The sequence below is a fragment of the Vicugna pacos genome, chromosome 16, assembly GCF_048564905.1.
Source record: "Vicugna pacos chromosome 16, VicPac4, whole genome shotgun sequence".
Lineage (NCBI taxonomy): Eukaryota > Metazoa > Chordata > Mammalia > Artiodactyla > Camelidae > Vicugna > Vicugna pacos.
The window spans coordinates 57,899,071-57,915,413 of NC_133002.1; the positions used below are offsets into that span (position 1 = coordinate 57,899,071).

At 41.4% G+C, this 16,343-nt stretch overlaps 3 protein-coding genes and 1 pseudogene across 3 annotated transcripts in view; 2 read left to right on the top strand and 2 right to left on the bottom strand.

Annotated features, from left to right (window-relative positions):
* Positions 1-5,410: 5,410 nt before the first annotated feature.
* LOC102530582 (small ribosomal subunit protein eS4, X isoform-like) lies at positions 5,411-6,297 on the bottom strand. The gene has a single exon (XM_006199375.4). The coding sequence runs from the start codon at positions 6,271-6,273 to the stop codon at positions 5,482-5,484; it is 792 nt and encodes a 263-aa protein (XP_006199437.1). The 5' UTR covers positions 6,274-6,297; the 3' UTR covers positions 5,411-5,481.
* A 1,585-nt stretch (positions 6,298-7,882) lies between these two features.
* Positions 7,883-16,343, top strand: part of NUP85 (nucleoporin 85) — a 29,343-nt gene continuing 20,882 nt past the window's right edge. The window contains exons 1-2 of the mRNA XM_006199377.4: positions 7,883-8,067; positions 12,250-12,343. Coding sequence (XP_006199439.1) covers positions 8,035-8,067; positions 12,250-12,343 — 127 coding nt within the window. The 5' untranslated portion in view covers positions 7,883-8,034. The remainder of the gene's footprint in view (positions 8,068-12,249; positions 12,344-16,343) is intronic.
* Positions 12,888-14,400, bottom strand: LOC102531089 (small ribosomal subunit protein uS15-like; annotated as a pseudogene).
* Positions 13,088-14,102, top strand: LOC102530841 (small ribosomal subunit protein uS2-like). Its single transcript, XM_072940085.1, has one exon. The coding sequence runs from the start codon at positions 13,160-13,162 to the stop codon at positions 14,042-14,044; it is 885 nt and encodes a 294-aa protein (XP_072796186.1). The 5' UTR covers positions 13,088-13,159; the 3' UTR covers positions 14,045-14,102.

The window sequence follows — 16,343 nt, forward strand, 5'->3', positions numbered from 1 at the left end:
AGGGAAGGCAGACAGACTAGGCAAGGAAAGGGGAGCCTAAATCAAAGCCCCAGCGTGAGGTTCTCTGACAAAAACCTCTTGTTGGGTGGCCTAAATGCAGCTTTCCTCACGGTTAGAGGAACATCACATTCCCTCTCAATCAGCCTCTTACTCCTTGAATTTGAAAGATTCAGCCTCAACCAGCTTCGCACCAGGCTCTTGCCTTAGTGCAGTGACTGCTTCCGTCCCCCTGGAAAGCCTATACTTTGTCTATGAGGAAAAAGGTTCATCCTACAAACTCCTTACTCATGGCCGGGCTCCCAACCTCCAAGAGGAAGCCGAATCCAGAGAGAAGTACCCAACGTCAAGCTTCCAAACCAATCATTTCCTCCTTACATCCGGTTCAGAAGTAGATCTTTCCTGTCTTAACAATCCTGACATCCGCGCTGTGGATCTTTCCCGCTCCTCTCTGTAGATTTCATCGATTATTTCCTAAGCCTGGGTTAGTGTAGAAAAAGATTCTCAATTCTAGTTACTTCTGATATCGCTCTCCTTTCTTGGCCAAACATCTTGAAAAAATGTCCACGCCAGCTGTCCTCACTCCCTCACCTCCCACTCACTCCTAAATCCCCTGCAATCTGGTGCTGTCCCCACGGCTCCACTCAAACTGCTTTCTACAAGGTCAGGCAGAATTCTTTGCTGAATCCAGGATGTTTCCCGGTTCTGCACTCCTCTTGAACTCCCTCCCTATGACTCTGGGCTGTGACTCTGACCTGACCCTGATCCCTTTGCAATTATTTTCTTCCTCAGCCCTTTCCTTAAATGTTCCCTGGGTTTTATCTCGTTTCTCTTCCCATTCTATTCCCTCTCCTGGGATGATTTCAACTACTTCCTTTACCATCTATTTGCTTGTGATTCTCATATCTAGATTTCTAGTCCAGGGTTTTTTCCAAACTTCCAGTCTATAAATTCAACTGACTTCTGAACATCTCCACTTGGATGAACTAGAGGAACCTCAAGCTCAAGAAATCTCAACTAAAATTCCTCAATTTACTTCCCCATCTGGCCCCTCTCTTTGAAGTTCCAGGTTCACTGAATGATAAACCATTGTAACATTCCTCCAAGCCAAAAAGCCAGGGGGCATCCTTGACTTTCTCACATTCCCCATACAGTCAATCTCAAAGTCTTGTCTATTGCACCTTTTAAATATCTATCAAATCTGTCTACTTCTCTTCAGCCTCTGTCCAGTCTCTGGGCTACACTAGACTTGCCCAGCTGCCAGCTGGTCCTCTAAGGGATAGAGGAAGCTTGAGACCTTAGATGCAGAGCAGGCATAGAAAGTCAAATTGATCAGGGGAGGCAGGGGAAGGCTAAGTTCAAGTCAGATCTTCCCAGGGCTACTGCAATAGCCTCCTAACTGGTCTTTTTGTTTTGTGGTATGCCTGACTTGTGTCTGGATATTTAAATGAATCAGAATCATCCAGGATCCTGGTTTAAATGCATATTCTTGGGCAGTGTGGCTCTGGAATCCCCCTTTTTAACAAGCTTACCTGGTGCCTCTTAAGGACACTAAAGTCTGAAGTCTGAGAACCACAAACCATTCTAAAATAAAAAACAAAATAAGTGAAGTTTCTGTCACTCCTTGGTTCAATGGCAATCCTCTGCCTTACAGGAGAAAGTCCAAAATTCTCATAAGACCTACAGAGCCCTTTGAGAGCTAGTGCAGGCTAAACATTCTAGCACTTTTTTTTATCACTTCCTCCTGGAAGCCTCTGCTTCGGTCATATTCAATTACTTGGGGTCTCTGAATGTACCTGCTCTCTAAGCTTTTGACCATTTTCAATGGGTAAAGATTCACTGAGTGAGTGAATAAATTGAAACTATCACTTTGGGTAACATCCTGTGCTAGGCATTGGGCAGAGAAAGGACAAAGTCCCTGACTTATTAAATAACTTATAATTGGGGCAGGGGGTGCAGAACAGGAAGGGTAGGAAATACACAAGAAGTGAAAGGGGAAGAGAACCAACTGCCATGTGTTGGGCACTGAGTGGGGCTTTACTAATATCAGCACTTTTTTTTTTCTTATACGAACACTTCCAAGTGGATATATTTATTTGCTACTGAGGCTCAGAAGAGTTAAGTAACTTGCCTATTATCACACAGCTAGCAAGTAGTGTTAAATGAACTCCTACTATATGCCAGGGAATGAAAATGCTAGGTGCTGTGCCATGTACTGTAGGGAAAGAAAAGGAGATGCTATCCTTGCTCTCTTGAACCCAGGTCTTCATATGCCACTACACATCTTCCCAGGCTTGTAGGACTGCAGAACCATCAGAGAGAAATATATCATGTTAAACTTCCCCTCAGTAAAATGTGGGGGACTCTAATAATCAAATGGTTTTTAGTCATTAGCTTCTGGGTGACATGTGTCCTACAATATCCCCCCCAAAGTTATGCTAAATTACAAAATCACCTTCAGGCAAAGGAGGACTTCTATAAAAAGTAGTTAAGCATATTCAAACGTGTGAGCAATATATGTTCCAGTGACAAACTGGAATTCTGTGACCTGAGCCTAGGGAATCTACTAAAACTGTATATTGAGTCTCTTTCCAATTTCCAGGGGAAAAAAATGGTAAAAAGATAGAAATTTCCCAATGTTAAGTTTATCCCTCTATCATATTCATAGGTGTGCGGAAAGGGGGTGGCTGTGCCCTGGAAAAGAGTGATCTGGAAAAAGAAAGTGCAAGGAGTAGTATATAAAAAAGAACGATAGCAAACATTAATCGATTGATTATCATGTGGCAATTCTGTGCCAAGCCTTTAATCCTCACAAAGCCTCTGTTATTATTATCCCCATTTTACAGTGATGAAATTGAAACATAGAAAGGCTGGGCAACTTGGTCACCCAACTTGAAGTGGCAAAGCTAGGAGAACTCAGGCTTTCTGACTCAGAGCCCAGACAGAGCTTAATTACCATAGGACTGCATCCAGGCTCCTATGGAAGGCCTCAGAGAGAAAACAAGCAGAAAAAAAAATCCTAGACTAATGTTAGGAGCACCAGTCAAATTGTTTTGATTCAATTTTTGTTTGGTTGTCAAGTGGCAGTTCATGAGAGCAGTCTGTCTTGTTTACAGTTCTGAACACCCAGCTCAGTTTCTGGATCCTAATAGGCCCATGAAGAAATGAACAAGGGAGTTGTGTATTGAGCAGTTTTCACCAAGAAAGGCCTACTCCCTCTAGAAACCTAATTAAATATCAATAATTGAATAATTAAACATCAAAGGAAGTAGAGGGTAAGAATAAGGGGAACCAGCCAGAATGTATTCCTCAGGGTCAGATGCCAAAGAAAACACGTCATTCCTAAAAGGGGTAGGAAAACAAGAATCAAAGTGTTTAGAGCATGAAATCCTTGTCCCAAACCCTGAGAAACACATAAAACTTATAATACAGATGACTAAGCTGTATGTAGTTTATACCATCAAATTTCCTTCACATTCTAACAAAGGTTAGTTGAGTACCTGAGCTATCTCTGTGAATCCTGCAGGAGTATTGAATACTCAGTCCCTGAATACTGCAAGAAATCTGGAGACAGAACGGTGATATTGTGGAAACCTTCCAACTTTCTATCCTTGGGTCATGGCAAAGAAGGTGGGACCCAAGACTGCACAAACAGTCAAAGTCAAGGACTTGGTACAGTTCACTTTTTGGGGGGTGGGGAAGGGGGGAGTAATTAGGTTTACTTATTTCTTTTAATGGAGGTACTGGGGAGGTACCAGGACCTCTGCATTCTAGACACACACTCTTTATTTCACTTTAAATGTGTCAGCTGGGGTGTACCATGTAGGAAAATATTGTTCCTTTTCACAATACATTCACTGAATAAAATATACATATTGTACAAATCGAGAATGGCCCTGTAAGCTTTTTGAGGGCAAGTATCGTTGCTTTTCAGTTTCGTAGTCTCAGCAAATAACAAGGTCCTGAGAGCCAGTGCTTGATAAATGTTCATTGAATTATTGGTGCAATGGTAACATAATACTTGGCATAAGAATACCAAAAATGCTTCTGTTAGGGTTCCTGTCAGGTAAACTGTCAATTATGCAGTCTCTACTCTGGTATCACAATTTCAAGTTCTTCTAACCCCATGAAATGCTCCAGTCCTACTCCTCCATCCATTACTGGATTTGAGAAGGGCCCAGTGACTTGAAGCTGTATAAAATGAACAGAAACAAACTGAACAAAGTTTATATTTTGCAGTTGGGCCAAATATACATAATAGCTGTCCTCTTCAAACTCCTGTTTGTGATTGATTACTGTCACTCTAAAAGACAGAGTTGGAAGGATGGTTCTCAAAGGATGGTCCCCTGGGCAACAACATCACCTTCACCTGGGAACCCAGGCCCCAGCCGAGGCCTACTGAATTAGAGGCTCTGGGGATAGAGCCCAGGAATCAGTGGTTTAACAAGCCCTGTAGATAATTCTGAAGTTCACTAAAGTTTGAGAACCACAGGTCCAGAGCGGCTTTTTTTCTTTTTTGCAGGGGGTAGGTAATTAGGTTTATTTATTTAGTTTTTCCATGGAGGTACTGGGGATTGAACCCAGGACCTTGTGCATGCTAAGCATGCGCTCTACCGCTTGAGCTATACCCTCCCCCTAGAGCAGCTTTAACTCTTCCAATAATAAATTTGTCACATTTATAATTTTATGCCTCAATTTAAAGTCTTATGTGGCTGGATGTACACTCAGAGTTATAAAACAGGTTTTTACAAATATGGCTTTATTCACATATGTGTACATATGTATGTATCTCTATTTGTACTTAAAACATTTATCAGTAAAAAATATATACTTTTTGGTGTGGAGGAGGTTATTAGGTCTATTTGTTTATTATTAGTTTTTGTTTGTTTGCTTTAATGTAGGTACTGGAGATTGAACCCAGGACCTCTTGCATGCTAAGCATGCGCTCTACCACTTGAGCTATACCCTCCCCCATCAGTAAAATATATTTAAAAGAAAAAATATATATTAAAAAAATAAAAAATTTTAATTCACATTCCTATAACACAATACTTATCTATTTTAATTTCCAATCTTTATCCACAGGTAAATTTTTTATATGATTGTAGAAATGCATAATTTTGGGTTTGCTTTTAAATTTAAAATTGTGTGGTAAACATGCTAAAAGATAACTTTTTCTTTTTTCTCTTTTTAACTTTTTTTAACTTTTTCTGATTATAAGAGTAATAATACTCATTCTTGCCAGTCTTTTTTTTTATATTTTGTGAGTTATAATCATTTTACAATGTTGTGTCAAATTCCAGTGAAGAGTACAATTTTTCAGTTATACATGAGCCAGTCTTTTATTTTCTATGTAAATATTGATAACTTTAAATATTTACAAAATTGAGAAAGTTCTTTTTTTGGGGGGGGCTATCAATTATTCGGTTTTATCTTTAATTAAAGTAAAAGATTTAATTCCAATCCTGTCACCTAGGGATCATTTTATCCACTGCTCTGTTTGGCCGCCAGTCTCTTGTCTCTCTCCTCAGCAATGGTAAGGCGGATACCCTTTCCACAGGGAAGAGAGATCCATGGTTTGTTGCCTTTGCCAATAATGAAAATATTGGACAGCCGGGTGGCAAAGCTGTTGCCGTTGGCATCTTTCACGTGAACTACATCAAAAGAACCAGGATGTCTCTCTCTGTTGGTGATGACACCAATTCTCCCCAGGTTGGCACCTCCAGTCACCATACATAGGTTACCAGTGTCAAATTTGATGAAATCAGTAATCTTGCCAGTCTCCAAGTCAATCTGAATGGTGTCATTCACCTTGATGAGGGGATCAGGGTAGCGGATGGTGCGTGCATCATGGGTCACCAGATGAGGGATTCCTTTTGTGCCCACAAAGATCTTTCTTACTTTGCACAACTTGTACTTGGCTTCCTCAGGTGTAATACGATGGACAGCAAAGCGACCTTTGGTATCATAGATCAGGCGGAAATTCTCTCCAGTCTTGTCAATGCTGATGACATCCATAAAACCAGCAGGATAGGTTATATCAGTGCGAACCTTGCCATCAATCTTAATGAAACGCTGCATGCAAATCTTTTTTACTTCATCACCTGTTAAGGCATACTTAAGTCTGTTCCTTAGGAAAATGATGAGGGGGAGACATTCCCTCAGCTTGTGGGGACCAGTAGATGGACGAGGAGCAAACACACCGGTCAGTTTATCCAGCATCCAATGCTTTGGAGCTGCTACACGCTTCAGGTGCTTCTTGGGACCACGAGCCATGGCTGCGCTAGGCACGAAAAGAGGTTGAGAAAGTTCTTAACAAAATATTACTGGATTTTAACTATAAAAATTTGCTACAACTACCTTTTAATGATTGCATAAGCCTTCTCTAACAGTGAGACATTTGTTATTTCCTCTTTTTTTAGTGATTATTCAAAATGTCCCTCTTAATTATTTCCTAGAAGTGTAATTATGGGGACAAAGAGGTGTACATTTTAAAACTTCTTGACTTTTCCATGTTCTTCTCAGTCTTTGTAATTCTTCTAAATAGGTGAATATCTCATTGCTATTATATTTACTTAGCTGTGCCTCTGTGGTTTGAATATCCACGACAGTAGCTCTTTACAGAGGTGATTTTGCCCCCTAGGGGATATTGGGAATACTAGAGACATTTTTTTCTTCCAGTTTTGTTGAGATATAATTGACATACAGCACTGTATAAGTTTAAGGTGTACATAAAAATGATTTGATTTATATACATCATGGAATGATACCCACAATAGGTTTAGTGAACATCTGTCACCTCACATAGATACAAAATTAAAGAAATAAATTTTTTTTCCTTGTGATGAAAACTCTTGGGATTTACTCTTAACAATTTCCATGTATAACATACAGCAGAGTTAATTATATTTATCATGCTGTACATTACATCCCTATTACTGATTTATCTTGTAACTGGGAGTTTGTATCTTTTGAGTGCCTTCATCCAGTCCCCCCTGCCCCTACCCGCTAGAGACATTTTTGCTTGTCACAATTCTTGAGGGGTATTATTGGCATCTAGTGGATAGAGGCTACGGATTCTGCTAAACATCCTGCAACTCACAGGACAGCTCTCACAACACAGAATTATCTAGCCCAAATGTCAATAGTGTGGAGGTTGAGAAGTTTTTGTTATATATACTATATACTAAAATTCATATACCTTGTGTTTTGAAATTATTTGAAATAAAATTTCAAGAGAGGTCCTATTGGACCTCCCTCCAACAAAACAAAACAAACAAAAAACTACTATTGTTACCGGAGCACTTCTGAGGTTTTCCTTAACAAGACCTGGGATTCCCTTATTTGAGTGTTTTTTCCTGCTTTTCTTTGGTGAGATAACAACAGTATTTGTGTTCAATTAAGCCCAGCTATCTCGATTTCTCAGTTGTTTCAGCTGCATCTATTTTGTCCCCATGCCTCTTGAGCGTTTTGGGGTGGGAGTGACGGCGACTACCTTCGTACACAAGCCCGATTGAACAACGGGGCCCTCTTGCCAAGCACACCAGTCAGAGAAACAGCGGCGACGACGCTAACCTGCACACCAAGAAGCAGGGAGTAAAGCCAGAGTCAGGAGAGATGGAGGACTCGCTCACGCCCGCAGCAAACCAAGAGCCAGCTTTCGCCCGCGCACGCGCAGCTGCATCGCCGCCGCTCCCGCCGTCTCTGGGGGCCTTCTCTCGGCCCGGCTCGGGGTTGTCCCCGGCGGCGCCTGATCTGGCGAGAGCGTTACTGTGAGGATAGGCTGCCCCTGGCGCTGTTTTCCCTGTCGCATTGTCGAGGCCAGGAGGGAGGGACACGTGTAGAGTGCCGCAGCGGGGTGGTTGTGGCCAAGAGGAGAAGCCCCCTGCAGCCTTGGTGGTTGGGGCCTGCAGGCAGTGCAGGAGGCGCTCGGACGGCAGCCAATTTAAGGTCCTCTCTCGCAGCCGCCTCTGAGCGGGAGTCCTGAGTGAGAGCGGTGGCGGCGCTGAGGGGTCCAGGCGGCTGAGGTGCGGCGCTATGGAGGAGCTTGACGGCGAGCCGACAGTCACTGTAAGTCATTGTCTTAGAGGTCCGAGGATTGGGTCCGTTTCGTCACTGAAGGCTTCCTTGCCAACTGCGAGGTGCTCGTCCCCTCCCCTCACTCGGTTCAGTTGCCATCGCCCGGAAGTCACATAAACTGGGTACCCGTGTTTGGGTCGCAGTGGTCGCTGGGTTTCTGCCCCTTTGTATGCTCAAAATACCTGGCCTCGGAGGCCCACTCCATCCCTTTTTGTGCCATGTCTTCCTTACCTTCCTACTTCTCTCTTTTATCTGTTGGATTCATGCTTGAATGAGCGGGCTCGGACCAAGCAGAGAAACTGGGGCATTTTTCCTTCCAGCCGAACTAAGCTTCACATCGCAGCGCCTTGAGCTTAAAGCCAGCTGCTTGAGCTGGCCTAAGGTTTACTAAACGTATTTATTCTCTCTGAAGTCTATTCCTGGTTTTATTGATCTGTTTGCTTTCAATTCAGTTTGAACTCTGAAAAGAGCATGTCAGGTGTGGATGATCTGTGATTTATGGCTTTTAGGTACAAGATACCTACCGTTCCCCCTGCTTGGAATGCTCTTTTCTTCTCACGCAGATTTATCTCCTGCTCATTTTTCACATGCAGCTCCATTAGCTCTTTGACAGGAAAACCTTCCCTGACATTCTTGACGAGGTTAGATATTTCTGTCTGTCCTTAAGGCTTGTTCTGCACCTGTTAGCTCTTGGTAACCTCTAAGCCCCACTAACCTACAGGTAGCCTGGCCTTGTGTTTTTGTTTCTTAGAAAGTTAAGATGCCTACAGTTTTCAGCTAAAGCCATCAGATTGCAAACCAGTATCTGACAAAACCAAAAATTGAAAATAGAAGTCATTCTAAAGCTAACTGGATAAAAGGAGACATCCCTGTATTAAATAGCAGTTTATTTGGGTTGTTAAATTCTATAAAGCTTACTGCTATATGCTTTAATGTGTTAACTTTTAATGCTGTGTAAAGTACCTTAAATATTAAATATTTTTAAGGACTGTGTCAGTGTTTTGCTGGAAGAAAAATTAGACTATCAGAATCACTGGAACTTTTTCAAACATATTACCTTGCTTTTCCTTCCTTCACCTATGTTAGAATCTTTGGATGAGGGAGCATTCCCAGTACCCTGTGCAACCCCGGAGAGCCACTGCTATGATATTGGACTGTGATAATGAGCCATGTGTTTACAAATGGAATGAAAATGATCTAAGCTTATATTTATTCCAAGTAGTGATGATTGACTTGTGATAACCCAGCTTTACATTGATGTTGGGGAGACCAGGTAGGAAACCGGTAGCCTCTCAGAGGGGCATTATCTTGGCAGAACTCCACAGTCTAGAATCTGAACCTCAACTCTGCAAGTTCAGACTCAGTCATGTCTATATTTGAGTGTTGATCTGCTGTTTGGGCTTACTCTAAACACACTCGCAAGAGGCTGATGAATAATCCTGAACACCATTAAGTCACCTTTTATAGCAGTTGTGTCTGCTTTTCATGCAGCTGGTTCCTCTTATCGACGTGCAGTTAGTAATTAGCAGATTCAGGGATGTGTTAAGTATAGATTCAAAATAGGGAGTTAGAATAATCTTATAGTTTTTCTAGATCAGTCGTCTTATCCTTTTAGTTCAAGGATTCTTAAGAAATGTAAGATGCAGTTCATGTTGCCTTCTTTGTTTGTTTGTTTGTTTCTGCATAAATACCTAGAAGTGGAATTGTTGGATTATAAGACAGAGGCATATTTAGCTAAAATAAACTGTCAGTTCTCCAAAGTGGTTATACCTTTTTTTTTTTTGCACCAACAACGTATGAGAGTTCCAGTTCCATATCCTTATCAGTTCGTTATATGATCAGTCTTTATAATTTTAGCAACATTGCCATTTTAGTGGGTATATAGTGGTAGCTCATTATTTTGATTTGTATTCCCCTAATAATGAAAGATATTGAGCATCTTTTAATGTGCTTATAGACCATTTGTATATCTTTGATAAAGTGTCAAATCTTTTGCCCGTTTTGTTATTGGGGTTTTTTTTTAATTAATGAATTATAAGAGCTCTTTATGTATTCTGGATATCAAATATATATTTTGCAGACATTTTCTCCCAGTCTGTGGCTTGCCTTTCATTTTCTTAACAGCATCTTATGAAGAGCAAAAGTTTTTAATTTTGATCAAGTTCAATATATAAAATTTTCTTCCACAGTTTGTGCTTTTTGTGTCACATCCATTTTTGCTTACTTTAAGGTCAGAAAGATTTTCTACTGTGCTTTTCAAGTTTTATAGATTGCTCTACGTTTGTGTCTGTGACTAACTGTTAGTGAGTTTTTGTCTATGGTATGAGGTTCATTTTTTGCAGATGGATACCCATTTGCTCCAGCATCACTGTGCATATAATGCTCCCCGCTTGCCTGCCCTACTTATCCGCTAAGAGTCTGTTAAAATAGATCTTTTGTGGGTACCTCTGCCTTAGCATTTTTCTAACTTACTGCCTACTTGCATACTGGTCTTCCTCAGTAAACTGCTAGCTTCTGGAGGGCAGAGAACGTATTACTTATTGTTGTGTTCTAGAGCCCAGCACAGAAAAAGGCTTAATTAACATTGCTTAGCTGTTGAATGACTGTATTAGCCCCTCCTAAGAACTGGATGCATTTGTCTCGAGATCAGACTATTGCCAGCCAAATTCATTGTCTGCCAACAATATTTATGGAGTGCCAACTTTGTGCTAGAGTCTCTTCCAGGCAGTAAATGAGAATCCTAGAGTCCTCTGCCCTTGTGAGCTTTTATCTATTTAAGGTAATAACCATGTAAGAAAAGCAGTGGTCCAGATGAGAGTTGACAATGGCTTGTATTAGGCTAGTAGAAGTGGTAAGTGGTTGGATTTAGGCTTATTTAAAGGTGGAACAGGGTTTACTGATAGACTGGACACAGGTGATGAGGAAAAGAGACTCAAGGATTACTTTTAATAGTTGGGGAATGCTTTGTCCCACTAGGGGAGTAGAATGAGGTTTGGGAATGAGCATCAGGAGTATTTTTGGGGGGAAGCAACCTAAGTGTCCCCTGACAGGTGATTGGATAAACAAGTTGTAGTTGATATACACAACAGAATACTACTCAGCCATAAAAGTAATGAAATAATGCCATTTGCAGCAACATGGATAGACCTAGAGATTATCATACTAAGTGAAGTAAGTCAGACAGAGAAAGACAGATATATCACTTATATGTGGAATCTTAAAAAAAAAAGGGACACAAATAAACTTATTTACAAAACAGAAACAAACCCACAGACATAGAAAATAAATTTATGGTTACCAAAGGGAAGGGGGAGGCTAAATTAGGAGTTTGGTATTAGTAGATAAAAACTACTGTATATAAAATAGATAAGCAACAGGGTCCAACTGTATAGTACAGAGAACTATATTGAGTAGCTTGTAATAACCTATTATGAAAAAGAATAAATATGTATCACTGAATCACTATGCTGTACACTAGAAACTAATACAACATTGTAAATCAACTATACTTCAGTTTTTAAAAATTTTCTTTGGCTCTTGATGTTATGGATAGAGCTCTAGAGATTAGATAACTTATAAAGGTGTGGATTAGGCAGTTGGATGTATGAAGCTGAGACTCAGATTGGTCTGAGTTGGAGAGAAAAATTGAGTCATCATCAAAGATGTGATACAGAAGCCATGGGATTCAAGGACTCTATCTTTTTAGTGAGGAATAAACAGTTCAATTCTTTTTAAAATTTTTTTTTTAGTTTAGGTGGGGAGGTAATTATGTTTATTTTTTGTAATGGATGTACTGGGGATTGAACTCAGGACCTCATGCATGTTAAGCATGTACTCTACCACTGAGATATACCCTCCCCCCTCCTTTTAAATTTTTTTAACTTCCCTTTTTCTGAACTACAGAACATTAATTACACTATAATAATCAAAGTATAGCTTTTTTTTTTAATCAACACTTGAGAAGTGGCAGGCTGTGTTGAGGTGCCTAGCATAACTCATTTGTTCATCTAGAGTCTAAGAGACTGGGCTGATCTCAGCCACACTCAGCTGTGTTCATAGATTAGCACTTAATAACTTTCATGACCACTGATTTCTAGGATTATATTTTCAAGTCAGGTGAAGGCAAAACTTTTAGTATGAATAACTGTTTCTGTGCCTTATTATTTTTACTAGTTGATTCCAGGAATGAATTCCCAGAAGAAGCAAATCTGTTTTGACTGGGGCCCAGGGGAGATGCTGGTGTGTGAAACCTCCTTCAACAAAAAAGGTAGGTTTTTTTTTCTTTTAGATTATCCATCTTGACACATTTGGTTTTTCTTTATTCTCTCAGATTTGACTAGCTGATATATGAAACTGTTGAACTTATTTTGTACCATTTTCATTTTTGAGACTTTTTAGTTGTTTAAGATTTTCATTGATTTATGAGACCTGGCAGATGTTGAGTCCAGGAAAAAAAATTAACAGTGGTCTTCCTAGTGTTGAAGAAAGGTTTTCTTCATGTTTAAAAATTTCAGGCTTTTTCCCCCTTCTTGTCCGTAGTGAGTAAATTCCCTTTGCAGCAGTCCCCTCATTGTGAAACTTTGCAAATGTCACAGTCCTTACTTTTATGTTATCATTGTGAACTTGATTGAATTCTGTAGGCTATTAATATATAGGACAAATGAGCTGGAGAGTGAAATGACTTGTTGTTGGCTTTGTTCTCTAAGCTCCATCAGGTATTGGACATGGATAGGGATTCCCTCTTGCAGCAGGATAAAACTGAAATTTTTTTTTCTAGTTAAGCAGTGATTTTATTGCTTGAATACACAGATTTATGCAACCAGGGCAGAGGCTGTAGATGACTCGTATTTCCAATTGTGGGGAGGACTTGTTTGGTCTTACAATATCGAGCCAACCACTGAATATGACTCTCGATCAGAATCAGGCAGAATTTAGCATCTTTATCCTTTCTGTCCCTCTAAAGATGTTTTTGAACAGCAATGGCTTTCTTAATTAAATGATAGAGCTTTTCCGTGCTACCCGGAGAGGGGTCCATACAGCATTGTTCTGGATTCCCATCGTAACTTAAAGGGAAACTTTCACAATGTCCGGAGCCCTTGATGTCCTGCAAATGAAGGAGGAGGATGTCCTCAAATTCCTTGCAGCAGGAACCCGCTTAGGTGGCACCAACCTTGACTTCCAAATGGAGCAGTACATCTACAGAAGGAAAAGTGATGGCGTCTACATCATAAATCTGAAAAGAACCTGGGAGAAGCTTCTGTTGGCAGCTCGGGCCATTGTTGCCATTGAAAACCCAGCTGATGTCAGTGTCATAGCCTCCAGGAATACTGGGCAGCGAGCTGTGCTGAAGTTTGCTGCTGCCACTGGAGCCATACCTATTGCTGGCCGCTTCACGCCTGGAACCTTCACTAACCAGATCCAGGCAGCTTTCCGGGAGCCGAGACTTCTGGTGGTTACCGATCCCAGGGCTGACCACCAGCCTCTCCCTGAGGCATCTTACGTTAACCTGCCTACCATTGCCCTGTGTAACACGGACTCCCCTCTGCACTATGTGGACATTGCCATCCCGTGCAACAACAAGGGAGCTCACTCAGTGGGTCTGATGTTGTGGATGCTTGCCTGGGAGGTTTTGTGCATGCACGGCACCATCTCCCGGGAACACCCGTGGGAGGTCATGCCTGATCTCTACTACAGAGATCCTGAAGAGGTTGAAAAGGAAGAGCAGGCTGCAGCTGAAAAGTCCGTGACCAAGGAAGAATTTCAGGGTGAATGGACGGCTCCCGCTCCCGAGTTCACTGCTACTCAGCCTGAGGTGGCGGACTGGTCCAAAGGCCTGCAGGTGCCCTCTGTGCCTATTCAGCAGTTCCCTGCTGAAGACTGGAGTGCTCAGCCTGCCACTGAAGACTGGTCTGCAGCTCCCACTGCTCAGGCCACCGAATGGGTTGCAACAACCACAGAGTGGTCGTAAGCTGTTCTTTCCACAAACTCTTAAAATGGAAATGGGTTGACGGAAAATAAAGTTTCTAAAAACTGTGTCCATTTAAAAAAATTAGTAAAAAATTAAATGATAGAGATCCTCAGGAGCAAGTCATTTGGACTTAAGAATCCTCAAGATTTTATTGCCTCTCACAAAACATACTTGTGCAACGCCATGTGAATCTCTCAGGATTACACCAATTTGCAAAGGAGTCAGGCTATCTTAGCCAGTTTGCAGATCTGCTCCTTCACATCATCAGACATCAGCTTGAGTCAGATGGGGACGCTGTGACAGTATGGCAGAGCAGACTGGGACAGGCCTTTCCTGGGTGTGTGCATGTGACCCATGACGGCAGTGGTCAGGCAGCAGAAAAAAATCCCTGAAATCTTGTTACTTGGTTTTGCCGCCTTCTTTTCAAGAGAAAAATCTTGGGAAATGTGTGTGAAGAGATTTTCTTGTAAATCTTTGACGCATTTGCTATCCAAATGTGGAGGTTTTCCACTTTGTTGTTGTTGTTGAAGTTTTTCTTATTTTATAAGGATCAGATTGAACTAATGAAAATCTTATAATTTTGGCAAATTACATGCTGTACAGTTCATGTAATTTTTTGTTTTTTGTTGTTGTTTTGGATAGGAGAGGTAATAAGGTTATTTATTTTAGAGGAAGTACTGGGGATTGAACCTAGGACCTCATGCATGCTAAGCATGGACTCTACCACTTGAGCTATACCCCCCTTCTAGTTCATGTAATTTTTAAGCAATGTAGTTTTTCTTAATTTTATATTTAATAATTGTCCCTCATGTTCATTAATATTCATGGGATATGTTGGTATTGAAGATCTCAAGCTTGGCAGAACTCTAAAATCTGCCAAAGGGGCAGTTGCTCAGAAGAGAAACTTCTGTGACTATGTCCGGATGGCCTCTTTCCCTACTTACTGGGAAAGCTTACTGACATTTCTAGTTTGTCCTCGATTGTTGGAAACTCAAGGTATTCTTTTTTGTTTGTTTTTATCTGTTGAAATCACATTCAAGACAAGCCATTGAACATTTTCACAACTTATTTGAGAAGCTGTTATATAAGAAGTTTCCACAAGTTTGGTGGTTTATAATTTATCATTATAGAGCCTTTTTATCGCTGTTACAAAATTGTTTGTAGTCAGTTCTTGATTCTTTGTTTTAGGGGTAATGTCAGTGCAAAGTAATATAAAAATAATATTTCCTTTGAGATTATATAAAACTTCAGCTATAGGTTCATCTTATTTAATGAGTTTTACATAGGCTAATATTAAGTGAGTTTACTCTTTTTTCCAGTATATTTCAGTTGATGGAGGTGAATGTTGTTCCAAAATATGCTGCTGAGTTGAGTAAACTCTAACAATTAACATTTGTGCTTAAAAATTCATGTTTGGATAGAATGAAGCCACAACTGAATGCTAAACAACCATCGAGAAAAGACTGGAACCTAGCAAAAAAGATCTTCTGCAACTGGAAATTGTAAGAGGGAACCACAGCAGGAGGGGTAGGAGGGGCATGCTCACGATACAGTTGGGCCCCATACCCCTTGGGTGGGCAACCCACAAGCTGAAGATTTGTTAAATCTCAGAGGCCCTCCCACAGGAGTGAGAGCTCTAAGCCCCACGTCAGGCTCCCCAGCTCGGGTTCCGGCATTGGGAAGAGAAGGAGACCCCAGGACACCTGGTTTTGAAGGCCAGCGGGGCTTGGTGCCAGGTGCCCCACGGGACTGGTGGAAACAGAGACTCCATTTGCTTGGGAAGTGTACACGGAATCTCGCGTGCACTAGGTCCAAAGGCAGAGGCAGTGATTTCATAGGAACCTGGGCCAGGCCTGCCTTCTAGACTTGGAGGGTCTTCTAGGGATGTAAGGGACAGCTGTGGCTCACTCAGGGGACATCAAAGCTGGTGGTGGACATTCCGGGAGTGTTAATCTACATGAGCTTTCCTGGAGGCTGACATCTTGATTGGATCATTTGCACCAAGACCTAGCCCCACCCAACAGCCTGTAGGGAAGCCTCAGGCCAAACATAATGGGTGGGAACACAGCCCCACCCAACAGCAGACTTCCTGAGCCACAAAGGCCTCTAGACGTGGTCCTACCCATGAGAGTTCTAGGACCAAGCTTCACCCAGCAGTGGGCAGGCCCCGGCTCCTCCTGCCAGGAACCCTGCATAAGCCTCTAGTCTATCCTCATCCACTAGGGGCAGATACTAGAAGTAAGAAAACAACAATCCCAAAGCCTGTGGAAGGAATCCACAAACACATAGAAAGACAGAC